Raw genomic sequence first — 15,962 nt, forward strand, 5'->3', positions numbered from 1 at the left:
GGAACCCAACGTCCAAAGTTGGAACCGTATTTAGCATCATCACTGATTTCCAAAGGTGCTCCCTTTATTCACCAATTGTCCGTGGTCACTTTCCCAGTAATGCATAGTTCATCAATCTCAACTTATGAACCCCAAAACCTCCCTCCTTAGATGGCTTGCACATGTTCTTCAATTCTGTCGAGCATAGGATCCCACTGGCTTCTTGTGGGTCTGTCAAAACAGAGAGGGAAACCTAGATAGGAGTTTGATTGGTCACCATTATTAACATGTGAAAACATAGAGGGAAACCTAGATAGGAGTTTGGCTGGTCACCTTTATTACATCCCAAAGAATGAACAACCTCCCTCTTCACCATTTTCACTAATGTACTCCAATTTCAAGAAATTAGTCACATCCTCTCTCATCTTCAACAAGAAGAAGAGAGGATTTGAAACAGGCAAATTTCACACTTCCATCACAATTCATTTTTCATATCTAACAAACCACCAGCGCCATTCCAAAAAAAATCTAACAAACCACCAGCTCCTTTTCAAAGATCCCATAGCCTGTTCAAGAAAGAATTGAAAATATACATATAGAGGACACAAAAGAGAACAAATCAATGTGAACTCCCTTTTTTGTCCATCTTTTTCAGTGAAAACAGGCAAATTTCAAACTTCCATCACAATTCATTTTTCATATCTAAAAAACCACCAGCGCCATTCCAAAAAAAAAAAAAATCTAACAAACCACCAGCTCCTTTTCAAAGATCCCATAGCCTGTTCAAGAAAGAATTGAAAATATACATATAGAGGACACAAAAGAGAACAAATCAATGTGAACTCCTCTTTTTGTCCATCTTTTTCAGTGAAAACAAAAATTATGATTCTTATGAAACAAAAAAGAGATCTATTTGGAAGATCATATATTCAAAATGCCAAAGGCCCATATACAAGCAGATTTAGGGTGAAAAGAAGCCGTAAAACTTAGGACCAAAAAATATACATAAGAAACAGACACAAGTTCAAAGATTTGGGAGTGAAATGAGGACTACAAGAGAACACTAAGTTACATCTCAAAAAGCCAAATAGAAATATTCCGTGTCCGTGCATAAAAGAAACAAAAAAATCATCAGATTTAGAGAATTATGCAGAATATGTGATCCACCAATGCTTAAGAATTTCTTAGTTATGCAGCTTAAGGAGACAAGTGGTAAAGCAAAATTGCCAATCATCATTGCAAATTACCAATCAAGAAGTTACATATGTTGCTGATGGACACTTGTTGGTGTACCTCAATAGAGGGGGAATTTGAGCAATGTATAGGAGAATGTTCTCCCTGACCATCTCTTTGTCAGTTGTTGATATCTTGTGCTTCTCATCTACAATAATTAGATTAAAAATTTGTTAAAATCACATATGAAAAAACAATTGATTGAGCTTTCACATCTTAATACAGACATACCAGGCTCATTAGGTGACCAATTTTTAGCAACAAAGTTTTTGAAATGAATACTGGCAACTTGGCGTACAGCCATGTCACAGTTACCATCTACAATGATCTGCAACAGCCTCACCAAATGTTGTGGAGTATACTGGAACTGGGAGAAGAAAAAAAAAACATGTTTAAATAACACTTTGAACTTAGAAAAAAATAGAAACACTCCAACAGATAGTGCAAAAATGCAGTTTCATGTTATAATCTATAAGCTTTAAATCAAAGGTGGGCCAATCTTAGATTTATCAGGAAATCATTTAGTAAAATGAATACGGACGAAATAAATAGCAATTTAATAGAAGAGCGCATAATGAGCTGGACTCAGATCCCATATAACTTGCAGCTTACAAATATGCACTAACTAAAATTCTCAAATAAAAAGACTCTTCTGATGAGTCGATGATAAAAGAGGCATTGTTCAGAATCAACAGATTGCAAATCAATAATGCCACACACTAGCTAATTTAAACTAATTGCTGCAATCAAACCAAAGAAATAAACCCACATCATATCAAATCGTCTTCAACAAACAAATAACATTCAATATGCTTTTTTGCCACTCAAAAGGGGGGGGGGAACAGTCAATATGCATCTATGGAGAAATTATATGATATGTGGCAGCATATAAACCCGTATTTTTAAAAAAGTGTGGTGCGGCCCACTCCATAGGATGATCCAAACCGTCCATTCGTTGGGCCACGACTTAAATAGGCTGTGTTCCATGGGATGATCCTAACCCTTCGATCTATAGAGAGAAATCACTTCTATAGATCAGATGGTTAGAATGATCCTATCGAAATGATTTTTGGGGCACAACCTATTTATGTTGTGTCCCCACAAATGGACGGATCAGATCATCCAATCGATAGGCCACACATCATAAAATTTCTAGCATCTATGAGCAGAAAGTCAGAACATATTGCAAAAAAACCCTTCAGTATAGATTACGAAACAATCATCAAACACAAATTTCCATTGAAAATTAGTAATCCGTGAAAATAAAGAGATGATTAGATCAGAAAAAAAAAGGAAAAGGGAAAGGAATCACCTGATTGAGGCTCTCCTCTGCTGATTTTCTTTCCTCAGGATTAGAAGTAAGTGCCGAATGAAGAACAACAGCAAGGCTTGGTAAATCCATGATCGGAAAAAAAAAACCCTAAGAATTGAGTTTGGAGGAAATCGAGAATCAGATTAGGTGCTAGATGAATGGATTGATGGAATTGTATAACGAGGGTTTTAAACTTTTAATCAGATTCGAAGCCCTTTTGATTGCAAAAGGAAATACAAATGTTGGATGAGAGACAGAGAGAGAGGGGGGTTTTAGACGGAGTGGATTTTGAGGGGACGTGTGAGAGGGAGAGGAAAGAGTGGGCATTTAAGGTTAGGGTTTGGGAGGTCCGAAGACAGACAGCAGAGGTTGACCCAAGAGAGACCGTAACGACTCAACAAAGACGTGTAAGATGGAATTCTTGGGTCCGGGCGACTCAACAAAGACGTGTAAGATGGAATTCTTGGGTCGGGTTGAACCCCGGACCCAAACCGTTCAACCCGATTTGGGCTCGGGTTGGGTTGGCATTTCCTTAGGTTGGGTTTGGTTAGGGTTTGGGAAAGCCAAAACCCGATTAAATTTCGGGTTGGGTTGGGTTAGGGTTGAGACTTTGGCAACTTGACCCGATCCAAACCCGATCTCAATCCTATAATTTTATCGTGAAAAGGGATTTAATAGCGTCCATTGTAGAAGGTGTTCCATGGATGGTATGTTGCATGTCAGAGTGGCTGCTCTGACATGCAACAGACCATACGTAAACTACCTTCTGTGATGGACGCTAGCAAATCCCCAAAATCGTAAGGTTATATATATATATATATATATATATATATATATATATATATATATATATAGCTACACATACGTGTAGCTTACTTAGCTACACCAACGGCTTAAAATACAGTGGGTCCCACATTGTTTGGGTGATCCAAACCATTCATTTGATAGACCCTCACATTGATAGGGTGTGCCCAAAAAATCAGCTCCATAGGATCATCCCCACCCTTCAAACTGTGGAGGCAAAAATGGACAGATTTGTGAAGGTTTTTACGCGTCCATTTTTGCCTCCACAAATCGTAGGGTTGGGATGATCCTATAGAGCTGATTTTTTGGGCACACCCTATCTATATGAGGGCCCATCAAATGAATGGTTTGCATCACCCAAACAATGTGGGGCCCACTGTATTTTAAGCCGTTGATGTAGCTAAGTTAGCTACACGTATGTGTAGCTACACTTCTCTTCTCTCTCTCTCTCTCTCTCTCTCTCTCTCTCTCTCTCTCTCTCTCTCTCTCTCTCTCTCTCTCTCTCTCTATATATATATATATATATATATATATATATATATATATACATATATTATTATTATTATTTTTTCGTATTGTTTTAATTTTGCCCTAGGCCAACCCGACCCAACCTGATCCGATTTGGAAAAAAATGAGTTAGACGATTTGGGATAGGAACGAGAGATTTAGGGGCTGGATTAGCTTGGGTTGAACATCCTAGACTCAAGGCTCAGGTTGGGTTCGATTAGGGTTGAGGGAATGCTATCTCGGGTTGGATTAGGATTGGTCTCAACCCGACTGATTGGTCTCGACCTGACCCAGCTTGGCCAGAGTAGCACCGCTAACTAGGAATGATTATAAATAGGGAGATCTTATATGGTGTGTGCATGTGAAGTCAAGCAATTTTCAAAAAAGTATTATGGGGCCCACTTCGTATGATGGTCCAGAATGTTCATTTGTTGAGTTACAACATAAATAGCTTGTATCCAAAATCATTTCCATAGGGTGGTGCTACCCTTCCTATCTAAGGGTGCAACTCGGGTCGGGTTCAACTTGAAAAAAAGTCGGGTCAGGTTCGGGTTGGGTTTTCCTAACTCGGATTGAGTTCATGTCGGGTTGGCTTGAGGGCTCGGGCCAACCTGAGTGAAACCCGACATTTGTTTTTTAAAAATTTTCAATAAGCTTAAAATTTCAGGTCGGGGTCAGGTTTAGGTTGAGCATATGGTTCCTCGGGTTGGCCTCAACTTGATCCAACCCGACCTGAGTTGAACCCCTACTCCGATCTGTAGAGGGACTGCACCTTATAGAAATCTCTATAGATCAGAGGGTTGAGATCATTCTATGGCAATGATTTACGACCTAATATTTTGCATTGAGGCCAACAATTGTATGGTTTGGATCATCCTAAGAAGTGGGCCACACATTACTTTTTGAAAAGTACTAGCCTTCACGTGCACAGAGCATATAAAACATCTTTATTTTGTAATTGTGAATGGATTTTATTGAGGCCTTCGATATTTGCACTGCTGTGTTTTGTTAACAAGACGAGCTCATCTTGTCTTTTCTTTTTTTAATTGAGAGAGCTTTTCTTTTCACCAGTGTTTTTAAATAATAATTATTGTCTTTGTCGTCTCACTGTTAACAGAATAATCTCCCTCCATTTACAAAGTTCTCTCTGTTGGCAGTATAGTCTTCTTGATTTTCTTTATTTAAGAGAAAATAAAGATAATAGAATCGTTTTTCTTCATTCTCTATTTTAAATATTTTGTTAGGTAATCGGAGTATTCGTTGTGTGGTTCATATCTATCTATCGTCCAGTTCAGATAGGTATCAATAGTGCGTCGGGATGTTGTATCATAGGAATGATTGCGTTCGGATCTGCTGTACCTGAGGATCTTCCACAAAGGCGTAAAATCACCTTAAAGAGAGCGGCCTAGTATATGCCTCATCTCGCCGCATCGAAAATGTTCATCTAATTATTTTATTTTATGTTTTTCCCGGATCTCATAAATCAAGTACACTATGTATTAAATTCAAGAGGAAAATTTATACAGCACAAAGGTAATCTCCTTCGCTCATTCCCTTTTTCTCAATCACATACTAAAGAAGGCTATGGATTGGTCGATGTATTTCATTTTCCAATTTTTAACATTTAACTTTCATTGCCAATTTCTTAATGGAATTTGTCTATTCCCTTCGCAAGATTCCCTTCGCGCGATTTTCTCTAACATCTGAATAAGAAAAAAGGGTCGGAAGATTAACATTATGAAACCGTCTCTCTCTCTCATATTTGTTTGAATGCAGATGCTGAAGTATACAGAGAATGAATTTTACTAATAAACAGAAAATAGAGAATGCAGTGAAATCATGTGAAATGGAGAGGGAGGGTTTGGAAGTTCTTCCAATAAGAACCAATCGAGCTACCGGTTCATTCAATTACAGATGCATGATATTTGAACAGCCTTATTTTGATATTGGCACAACTTTTTTTTTTTTTTTTTGTGTGGAGAAACTACATCGTAGCTACAGACGTTGATGTGGGGCCTACGAATTTGGGATCCAGACCATAGGCCAACCCTCCAAATGTTGAGTTTCACCTAGACCTGGCAAAAGCGACCCGTGCCCGCGGGTCGACCCGACCCACCCGCAAATTTGCGGGCACGGGTCTAAGTTTTAGTGACCCGTCAAAATCTAACCCGCGGGTGATCCAACCCCAAAAAACACGGTTCGGGTCGGGTCAACCCGCGGGCACCCGCATTTTTACCGTATTTTTTTATTTTTTTTTGAGAATGTTATCAGCACTACTGTTTTTTATGAGAGAACTCCTCACTTTATAAAAAGTACGGTATGGCCCGCACCATAGGATTATCCAAACCGTCCATTAGATGGGCCATAGCCTAAATAGGTTATGCCCCAAAATTATTTCCATTGGTTGATTCTAACCCTCCGATCTATAGAGGGTTAGGATCAACCCTCTAACATTCAGATTGGAGAGTTAGGATCATCCTATGGAAATGATTTTTGTAGCATAACCTATTTAGGCTATGGCCCATTTAATGGACGGTTTGGATCATCTTATAGTGTGAGCCATACCATACTTTTAATAAAGTGAGAGTGCGCTCATAAGAAAACAGAATGTTGATAACATTTCCTTCTGTTTTTTATTTTATAATAATTTGCTACCAAACTTCTCCTATGGCAACTTCTCCGCATGTGGCCATATGGGTGCAAAGTTGCGCACATGGCAAATGTTGCGAGCAAACAAAAAAAGTAATCATTACACTGAAAAAGTAAAATAGCTAAAGTTTATAAAGTTTTAAATTAAAAATTACCTAGAAAAGGTTATAAAGTTGTAAAATTATGAAAAAAATACTAATAAAATATAGAAAGTTATGACAATTACGGGAAAAACAGATGCGGTCAAATCAGAGAATTATTACAATATATATTTGCGGGTGACCCGCGGGTTGACCCGGCCCACCTGCGGGCCGCGCGGGTCACCTAAATTCTGACCCGCAAAAATGCGGGTCATTTTCTCACCCGACCTGTGGACCCGCACCCGCATCACCCGCGGGTTGACCCGGCCCGACCCACCCGTTTGCCAGGTCTAGTTTCACTTGCTGATGTTACTTTACGCACTGTTAATTCTAAATCCTATAGCATGAAGAGTTTTTATACGGTGTAACCCATTAGAGTCCCTTAGTTTTCAAAAAGTATTGTATGGTTCATCATAGAATGATCAAACCGTCCATAAGATGGAACACAATGTAAATAGGTTGTTCCTCAAAAATCATTTCCAAAGGATAATCCTAGCACTCTGATCTATAGATATGTCCATAATTCAGTTCCTCTGTAGATCGGATGGTTGATATCATCCTATGGAAATGATTTTTGGGGAACAACCTATTTTATGTGATACCAGAATAAGGGTGGGCCCAACCATTTTACACCATATATTTTAATTATGGCACCCTTGCCACACCATCACAATCTCCACAAACCCATGCATTGGGTGGGCCCGCCATTTTACATTATGTTTTGATGGGGTGGGTCCCACTATTTTACACCACTTCCATAACATGTTGTGGCCCACTATTTTACACCTCGTGTTTTTACAGGGTGATACCCAGCATCTTCCACAAACCCATGCATAAGTTGGGCCTCAAAATTTACTCAAAGTACGTATTTTGATTAGACCTGGCAAATGCGACCCGTACCCGCGGGTCGACCCGACCCACCCGCAAATTTGTGGGCACGGGTCTGAGTAGTGACCCGTCAAAACTCACCCGCGGGTGACCCAACCCGCAAAAACACGGGTCGGGTCGGGTCAACCCGCGGGCAACCGTGGGTCATTTGGCTTTTTTAAGGGTGGTGATTTTGTCATGCTAATCTATTTTTTAAGGGTTTGATGCCTGAATAGGTTATGGCTAGCACCATAGAATATAAATAGGTTGTGGCTGGCATCATAGGTTGATCCCAACCCTCCGATCTGAATGTTAGAGGGTTGATCACTTGATCCTAACCCCCTATAGATCGGAGGGTTCCTAACCCCCTATAGATCGGAGGGTTAGGATCAACCTATTGAAATTATTTTTGGGGCACAACCTATTTAGGCTGTGGGCCATCTAATGGACGGTTTGGATCATCCCACGGTGCTAGCCATACCGCCCTCATCAAAATCAAGTGATAACATTTCCCAAAATAAATGACTGTTTGAATTTGCGGGTGACCCGCGGGCCGCGCGGGTCACCTAAATTCTGACCCGCAAAAATGCGGGTCATTTCCTGACCCGACCCGTGTGACCCGCATCACCCGCGGGTTGACCCGGCCGGCTGACCCATTTGCCAGGTCTAATTTTGATGCAGTGGGACCCACTATTTTGCACTTTATGTTTTGGGGGGTGTGGCCACTATTTTACACCATGCATAGACATATATGGACCATGGTAATATTACGTCCTTCTATCCAGCATGCTACATAAATTTTGTTACGGAAAGAATACTCATGTGATGGATATTCACTTGTGATGATTTATTTAAATTTTATTTTGGTTCGTTTCCCTTATTTAAGTATTAGGTGGATTGTAAGGATTTTGTTATAAAAATCATCCCTATGGAGTTCATCATCATTAGTTGAAAGCTGTAGTCAATAGAAACTTTGTCAAATGCAAAAGATGAGACTGGAATCTAATTGATTAATTCTTTTAGGCTAGTGATATTGGTACTGCCATGTTTTGATAGTTGCACTAAGTCACTTTGTCTTTTAGTATTTAACCAGCGTCAAGGGTTATCACAATTCCCAAAATAAAATCTCGGAAGGTAAATAAAAAGGGAAATGATATTTCCCCCTCTTTGATGGATAAAATCCAACCCTTTAATGTTATTAGTTAAGTTTTAAAGGCAAAGAAAAACGTTAAATTGGTGAATTTATCCTCACGCAGAGAACCATTCTCGCAGAAACCGTTAAAGGGGGGATTTTATCCGTTGGGGGGGGGGGGCATCTCCCAATAAAAAATAGGGGTGTCAGTTTGGGCTCGGAAGCTCGCTCGAGCTCGGCTTGGTAAAATCTCAGCTCGAGCTCGAATCCTTAGCGAGCCGAGCTGAGCCGGCTAGCCTGGCTCGTTAAGGATTTAATATATTTAAATATATATACTAAAAGGGTTGTCCAGAGAGTGAAAGGGAGAGGCAAAATATGTCACTTCTTTTTTGGAACCCCATTTGTTACTTGGACCACCCCCCCGTGGTGTAAAAAGAGTAGTCAAATTACACTAGATAGGGTTGTCCAGGGAAGATAAGGAGTGTGAATATATCATTGCCCTTTATATAATCCGAGCTCGGTAGGCTCGGCTCGGCTCATTTACACCCCTAATAAAAAAGAAAGAACAAGGTAAATTAGAGCAATTATAAAACCATGGCAATGAGCACTGCTAGGAAAACGGGATTCCGATTTGGCAAAAAAATAGGCTTCAAACATTTGAGCCACGTCCAGAAAAAGACAAATGGAGGGAGCTCAAATTCCCATAAAAGCAACAAATACACATTTAAAAGGGTCAAATCAAGGGTCATTTCACTCCCGTTTTTATTTTCCAAACTGAATCCTGTTTTCAAAAAATTTAGTATATATCCACCCACGCGGTTCATTACAATAGGAAGAGATTGTACATATGAGAAAGGGCTTCAAATATTCCCCAGAAATACCAGATCACATTTCATGTTTCTACAAAGAAGGTTCCATAAAAATTGAAAAATGGTGATCAATACCATCAGTGATTAAAGTCCTTGATGTGATTGGCCTATCATTATCTGTGATGGTTGTAGATGTTATTTCTGATTAGATTTGTTTTTGTGAATGTAGATTCAAAATAATCAACTTCAGCCACTTCTCTAATGCTTTGGGTTATAATTATATATAGAGGAAGTCTAAACTGAAGGGAGCCCTTGCAAAAAAGTGGTGAAAGGGCCCCCCCATTGGCTCGGCAGTTATTAATGCATGATGGTGATGTGCAGCCAATGGGAGAGCCCTTTCACCTCTTTTTTTGCAAGGGCTCCCTTCAGGTTTAGAATTCCTCATATATATATATATATATAATATATATATATATTGGTTGATAATCATTTATCATGTCTAAACTACGTGGAATGGAAAAGAAATTCAAGAATATTGTGCTTATGAATGAGAATATAACCTTTTGTTTTCACCATTGATTCACTTGATCTCCCTGGGACTGTACACACCTCATTTTGCACCGACCTCAACCGGCTCACAGTCGATGATGACCAGCCTTGAAATAAAAAGGTTGAAGCGCCTTATATAAACATGGAAAAAACATCTTTTCATCCTAAACTGAGATATATTTTGGAAATAGTCACACCGCGTTTCAAAATACCCCTTAGAAATCAAATTTCAAATGTTTGACCGATATCCGAATGGACCAGATAGAGTCGTTCGAGCGGACCACTTGAAGATTTTAAGAATCTCATTATAAGCACTTTCTGGCCAAATTTGTTCAATGACTGGACTGGAAATTTCCCATAAATAGATGTCAAATTTCAAGTTATCAGCTGAATTTATCAATCACTCATGAAAACTACAAGAATTCAGGGAGATGGCAACCAAACAAGGTTAGGAAAAGGGAAACGTGTACTTTTTTACTTTGTTTTTATTTTTTTGTGCAACCAAATAGGCCCTAGCAATAAATAAATAAACACACAATTCATGCACGCGTGGAGATGCATCCACAACAAATACTTTGGAAGTAGGTAACAGCTTTGCAAACATTTTCTAAATAAATAAGATTACCTTCAATTCAACCTAGTTGATTCCATTAAGAACTTTTGATTTCTAGCAACTTTGATATGAACATGTGAAAAAAATATATTTTCTCTTAGCTAATGTACCATCAGCATTATGTGTTGTATAGATTATACAATACATTAGTACTACCTAATACACATATTTTATATTACACCTATATAATATAATCCACAATGTTCGCAATGAGATTACTTGGGTGGCCCGAGATTATTTTAAACCTTATAAATACAAAGTTCCCTTGAACAATTAAATATAACACAAATGTAAAGTTCTTTATAGGTATTAAGAGGAATTCTAGGCTGAAGGGAGCCCTTGCAAAAAGAGGTGAAAGGGCTCCCCCATTGGCTGCACATCACCATCATGTTTGATTTTTCAGCCGTTATTAATGCATGATGGTGATGTGTAGCCAATAGGAGAGCCCTTTCACCTCTTTTTTGCAAAGGCTCCCTTCAGTTTAGACTTCCTTAGCTATTAAACATCTTATATATGTGTGTGAATTTCTCTAAAGCTAATAGATACCTTATATCTATGGCTCAATTTAGTTGTAATTGAAAACTCGAGGTGGTCTATTGTTGGGGATTAAAAACTAGAGATTAGAGAGAGAGAGAGAGAGAGAGAGAGAGAGAGAGAGAGAGAGAGAGAGAGAGAGGGTTTCTTTTTTTATTTTGGTTTATTTTCAGCTTTTGTAAGTTAGAAAATAAACAACAGAAATTGCACAACATGTCAGCCGACACGTGGCGACGGAAAACACCTTTGATCCCAACAGAACATCAGGTCAAAAGAATTCTGACCAAAGACAGACTGCTTTCCGTGCAATTTCCGGCAACTGAACACACAGTTTTTATACGATGAAGTGGTTTTAAAGGGAATGTAAGAAAGACACGGTGAGACCCCCACATTTGAATAATCTAAATCATTCATTTATTAGGCCTTAGACAAATATAGGTCAAGCCCCTATATCCCTATGTATAAATTGACGTCTATTTTAAACCTTTACAAATCTGAGGGTTAAGATAATCAATGGGAGGATTGTAGGGCACATTCTATCTACATTGTAGCTGGCAAATGAATGGTTTAAGTCACCCAAATGTGGATTTTTGTTGCAACGTGAATTTACTATATAAAAACTCTTATATTTATACTACATAGGATGAGGTTATTTTATTATAAATGGAAAATTTCATTAAATTATTCAATATCTATTAGATGTAAAATTTAGGGTAATGATATTTTCACTCCGCTTGCATTACGCACACGCTCCCCTTATAACGTGATTTGACGTGAAAAGGCGTTAAATTTAACGCCTTTTCACGTCAAATCACGTTATAAGGGGAGCGTGCTCGTAATGGAGGGGGAGTGAAAATATCATCTAATTTAACGCCTTTTCACGTCAAATCACGTTATAAGGGGAGCGTGCTCGTAATGGAGGGGGAGTGAAAATATCATCTAATTTAACGCCTTTTCACGTCAAATCACGTTATAAGGGGAGCGTGCTCGTAATGGAGGGGGAGTGAAAATATCATCTCCCATTTTTTATAGCAATTAAATATCTAATACATGAAAATTTCTCAAACGCCATTAACTACATTAAATTTTTAAGTAGGGCCTATTATTAATAAACAGGTTTTGGCCACAACAGTGGGATCCAACCGTGTCTATTGGATCCATATCCTAAGGTCCAAAATTATTTTGGATCGTGACCCGAATGTAACAAATCCAATGGAACATCCGAGATATGAGAACATGGTGCCAATATACAAAAATATCCTCATATTTTCATTCATTCATGCCTATTCACAAGGGTAATTTTATAATATTTAAAGACCCTACTCAAAATCACAAACAACATTTCATTTCCCCCCTTTTAGTTTCTTGATTATTCCCGTCTCTCTATCTAGTTTTTTCTTCCTTCTTTCATCTTTTCTAACCATAAACCCTAAGTCTCTCTATCTACTTTTTTTTCTTCCTTCTTTCCTCTTTTCTAACCATAAACCCTAAGTCTCTCTATCTACTTTTTTCTTCCTTCTTTCCTCTTTTCTAACCATAAACCCTAACTGTGGACAATGCAAATAGGACCTAAGACGTTCCGATGGGCGGGCTGATTGGAAATTGATAGTGACCCATATTCAGAAAGATTGAAAGCACCCCGAAAAGTATCCCACCGATGACGAGTCTTATTGGATCGTGACCGAGACATAAGTGGATGTGATCCGAAGTGGGTCCATTGCCACCCTTATTTTTAAGCAATAAAGGAATTATTTATTGTTGGCGTGTGTACTTCCCATTGGACTATGCGCACTTAATTAAATTAAGTCATAAGAGCAGATAAGAAGCTATTAATGGAGAAGAAAAGGTGAAAACTGAAAAGCATGAGGATATTTGTAATGAAAATTACTTCTATCCAAAACAGGGTGGTACAGAGAAGAGGGCCCACTTCCTCTATTAATTGGGCTGCCCTATAGGTGAGCTTCCCTTACCATAGCCAGGTCACTATGTGCCCTGTTAAGTAGATATGTGCCATGCATGCTCATAATTGAAAATAAAGATTGTATAAGGAAGCACTTGTTCCGTCATTGGTCCCATTGTTTTTGTCCTAATACAAAGAAGCCGACACAAATTTGACAACCTCTAGCGAGGGATCGAAGGTAGCCTTAAATAGAGAAAAACTAACGAGGGATTTGCTAGGCAATTTCGTAGAAAGCCATTTCGGGGATCACTTTTTCAACATAGAAAAGCCAAAAATAGACACAGATTTTGTCTTATTCATTTAATTCATATGAGGTGGCTGTTCTCTCCCGAAAAAGTGATCCGCGAAGTGGCTTTCTGCAGAATTACCTTGCAAGTCTCCCAATTAATGAATATTAGTGTTTACAGGTGCTTGATTTGGGTCACAGCTTCACTGTTCTCTCTTTTGTTTAGGTGTCGGTGTTAGTTTAAAGGAGATCTCAATACTGATTTAGGTTGAGATCTCACTGTCGAATCAGTTGCTAGATGAGGCATTTGGATAGATTAGTGTTAGTTTAGATTAGGATCATACTTATTTTTATCTGATTTCTTGTCTATCACTTAAGTGCTTTATATAAACACTATTTGGGTTCATTTTCAACTAGATTTTATATGGTGGGTGCCAGTAAATTCCAGTATCTTTCAACAAGTGTGTGCTTTTTTGAAAAATACTGGACTTTATGATCACACACACCGCATAAAATCTCCGCTGTTAATTATCTAAGATTAGTAGAAATCATTTCCTTTTCATGGCAATCTTGCCAGTGATTGAGGAAAAAGTCAAAATTGGACATTGAACTAGGTATCGAACTATGGTTATTAAACCAATGGGCTAGGATCATATTTTCTAGAAGATTTGTGGGCTGTCTGTGGGATCCGGAAAATGGGGTGTCTACACTGTTGTATGCTTGCAACGGGGATCATTAAGCCCCTGTTTAGATTGCAGGATTTGTTTTGAAAAGAAAAAGTTTTTCAGAATTTCATGTTGTCCATTATTTGATTATGACATAAGTGACTTGAACCATCTTAGGTCAAGATTTATTTAGAGGTGTGAAACAACTAGTAACTCCAAAAGCTTAAGCTGTTGGAGAAATGCGTTTTTAATCTTTTATACTTTTAACACTCCCCCTCATGTGTGGCCCCTCTTTCTTGGGTTGGCATACACGTGGCATATGTTTGGCCATTGCATGTGGGATTTTGTTATCCGGGAGGTTTGAACTCAGGATCTTTGCTTTTGATACCATGTGAAACTACCAATCACTCCAAAAGCTTAAGCTTTTGGAGCAAGGCATTATTTAATCTTTTATGTAATTATAAGTCATAACCCTAAATCCCTTACAGGTTATGTAATTATTTAATTTTAATCATTTGATTGTACATGATAGGTCCAAAAAAGCCCAAAAATATGTAGGATTTTAAGGCCAAATTGGCTCATTAATAAGCTCGGTAAGGTTCGCGAGCCACTCAGGAGCCTGATCGAGCCGAGCTCGAGCTCGAGCTCAGGTGTTGAGCTTAACGAGCCTATTTCCAAGTTTATCTCCGGCTTAGGGTTTCTTGGGCTTCCAAAGAGCTGTGAAATTACCCCTTTAACCTTGGCACATTTGGGTCAGCACGTGCCATATGTCGGTGTCCCATTAGGTGCTTTTTTTTACCCCAAACAATATCCATCTAAATAAGCCATAACCAAATCATTCCCTCTAAATTATGGAAACTAAAAAACAACAATTTCCAAGAAAAATACTTTCTCAAGAAACATTTTTCCTTCTATCCAAACAGTTGCCTAGTCATGATCCATATATTCCTCTGCTCTGTTTGGTTGTTTATTTTTAAGAAGAATACGAGGAAGATCATCTTCTTGTGATCTACTGAAATTGTTTGGTTGTCTTTTTAACAAAATATAGGTCTTTGACCACCAGCGTTGTCGGGGGACGGTCTAGTGATATGGCACCCTCGCGTACTTCTCACCAAAATTTTCAAAATCGACGAAATTTGGCGAGAAGATCTCGGAGGGAACGTTTTTCCTTCTGTTTCTCTGCCTTGAATAAACGCTGGGGGGGGGGGCGGGGGGGGGGGGGGAGAGATCTTCTTGAGATCTCCCACAAATCTCCAGGCAACCAAACAACATTCCCTACATCTACCACTAACCCACCCGTTGACTAATCTTCTTTTGATCTTCCTGTTGGCTTTTGACTTTTTCTTCTATTTTCCCACCTATCTACAAGCAACCAAACACAGCGTAGTAAGTGGCATTAATGTATAACTTTCGGCTATTTTCTTCCTTTTTCCCACCCATCTAAAAAAAGTAGAGCGTAGTAAGTGTCATTAATGTAATTTTCAAAAGAGAAGGGTAAACGCGTGAGTTTCCGAAACACGTATAACTTTCGGCTTACTTAAACAGATTCAACTACACTAACAAAGAAAGGAATAATAAAAATGGAAAAAATGGAAAAAAATACTAGAGAGAGAGAGAGAGAGGGGCAAAAAAAAGAAAAAATAAAAGAGAAAAAGGAAACGAAAATGATGAATTCACACCCTTGAAAGAATAATACACCCCCCGTATTTCAGTCAAGATGGGTGAATTTATCAGCCGCATATTTTTGCCCTATGAAAGACAGAAAGAGCAATTTCCGTGGGCTATTACCGTTGTGGCAGATGAGTTTTTCACCCTCCATGTAGGATTATGCGCACCCAGCCCTTTAACGTGATTTGACGTCAAAAAATCGTTAAAATCTTCCCCCATTCACGTTACAAGGGGAGCGTATAATCCTACAGTGAGAGCGAATTTATCATTGTCCTTACTTATTACCAGCTGTCGAACGAGTGATCCATCATTACA

The 15,962-nt window shown here is 38.7% G+C and overlaps 1 protein-coding gene across 1 annotated transcript in view; it reads right to left on the reverse strand.

Annotated features, from left to right (window-relative positions):
- The window catches only part of LOC143860237 (importin beta-like SAD2), a 34,202-nt gene extending 31,332 nt beyond the window's left edge, over positions 1 to 2,870 (reverse strand). Inside the window, exons 1-3 of the mRNA XM_077370800.1 lie at positions 2,525 to 2,870; positions 1,444 to 1,579; positions 1,273 to 1,360 (exon numbers count right to left, since the gene is read on the reverse strand). Coding sequence (XP_077226915.1) covers positions 1,273 to 1,360; positions 1,444 to 1,579; positions 2,525 to 2,614 — 314 coding nt within the window. The 5' untranslated portion in view covers positions 2,615 to 2,870. The remainder of the gene's footprint in view (positions 1 to 1,272; positions 1,361 to 1,443; positions 1,580 to 2,524) is intronic.
- Between the last annotated feature and the right edge of the window lie 13,092 nt (positions 2,871 to 15,962).

The sequence above is a fragment of the Tasmannia lanceolata genome, unplaced genomic scaffold, assembly GCF_043159265.1.
Source record: "Tasmannia lanceolata isolate RefF3 unplaced genomic scaffold, GAP_Taslan_0.1 ptg000037l, whole genome shotgun sequence".
Lineage (NCBI taxonomy): Eukaryota > Viridiplantae > Streptophyta > Magnoliopsida > Canellales > Winteraceae > Tasmannia > Tasmannia lanceolata.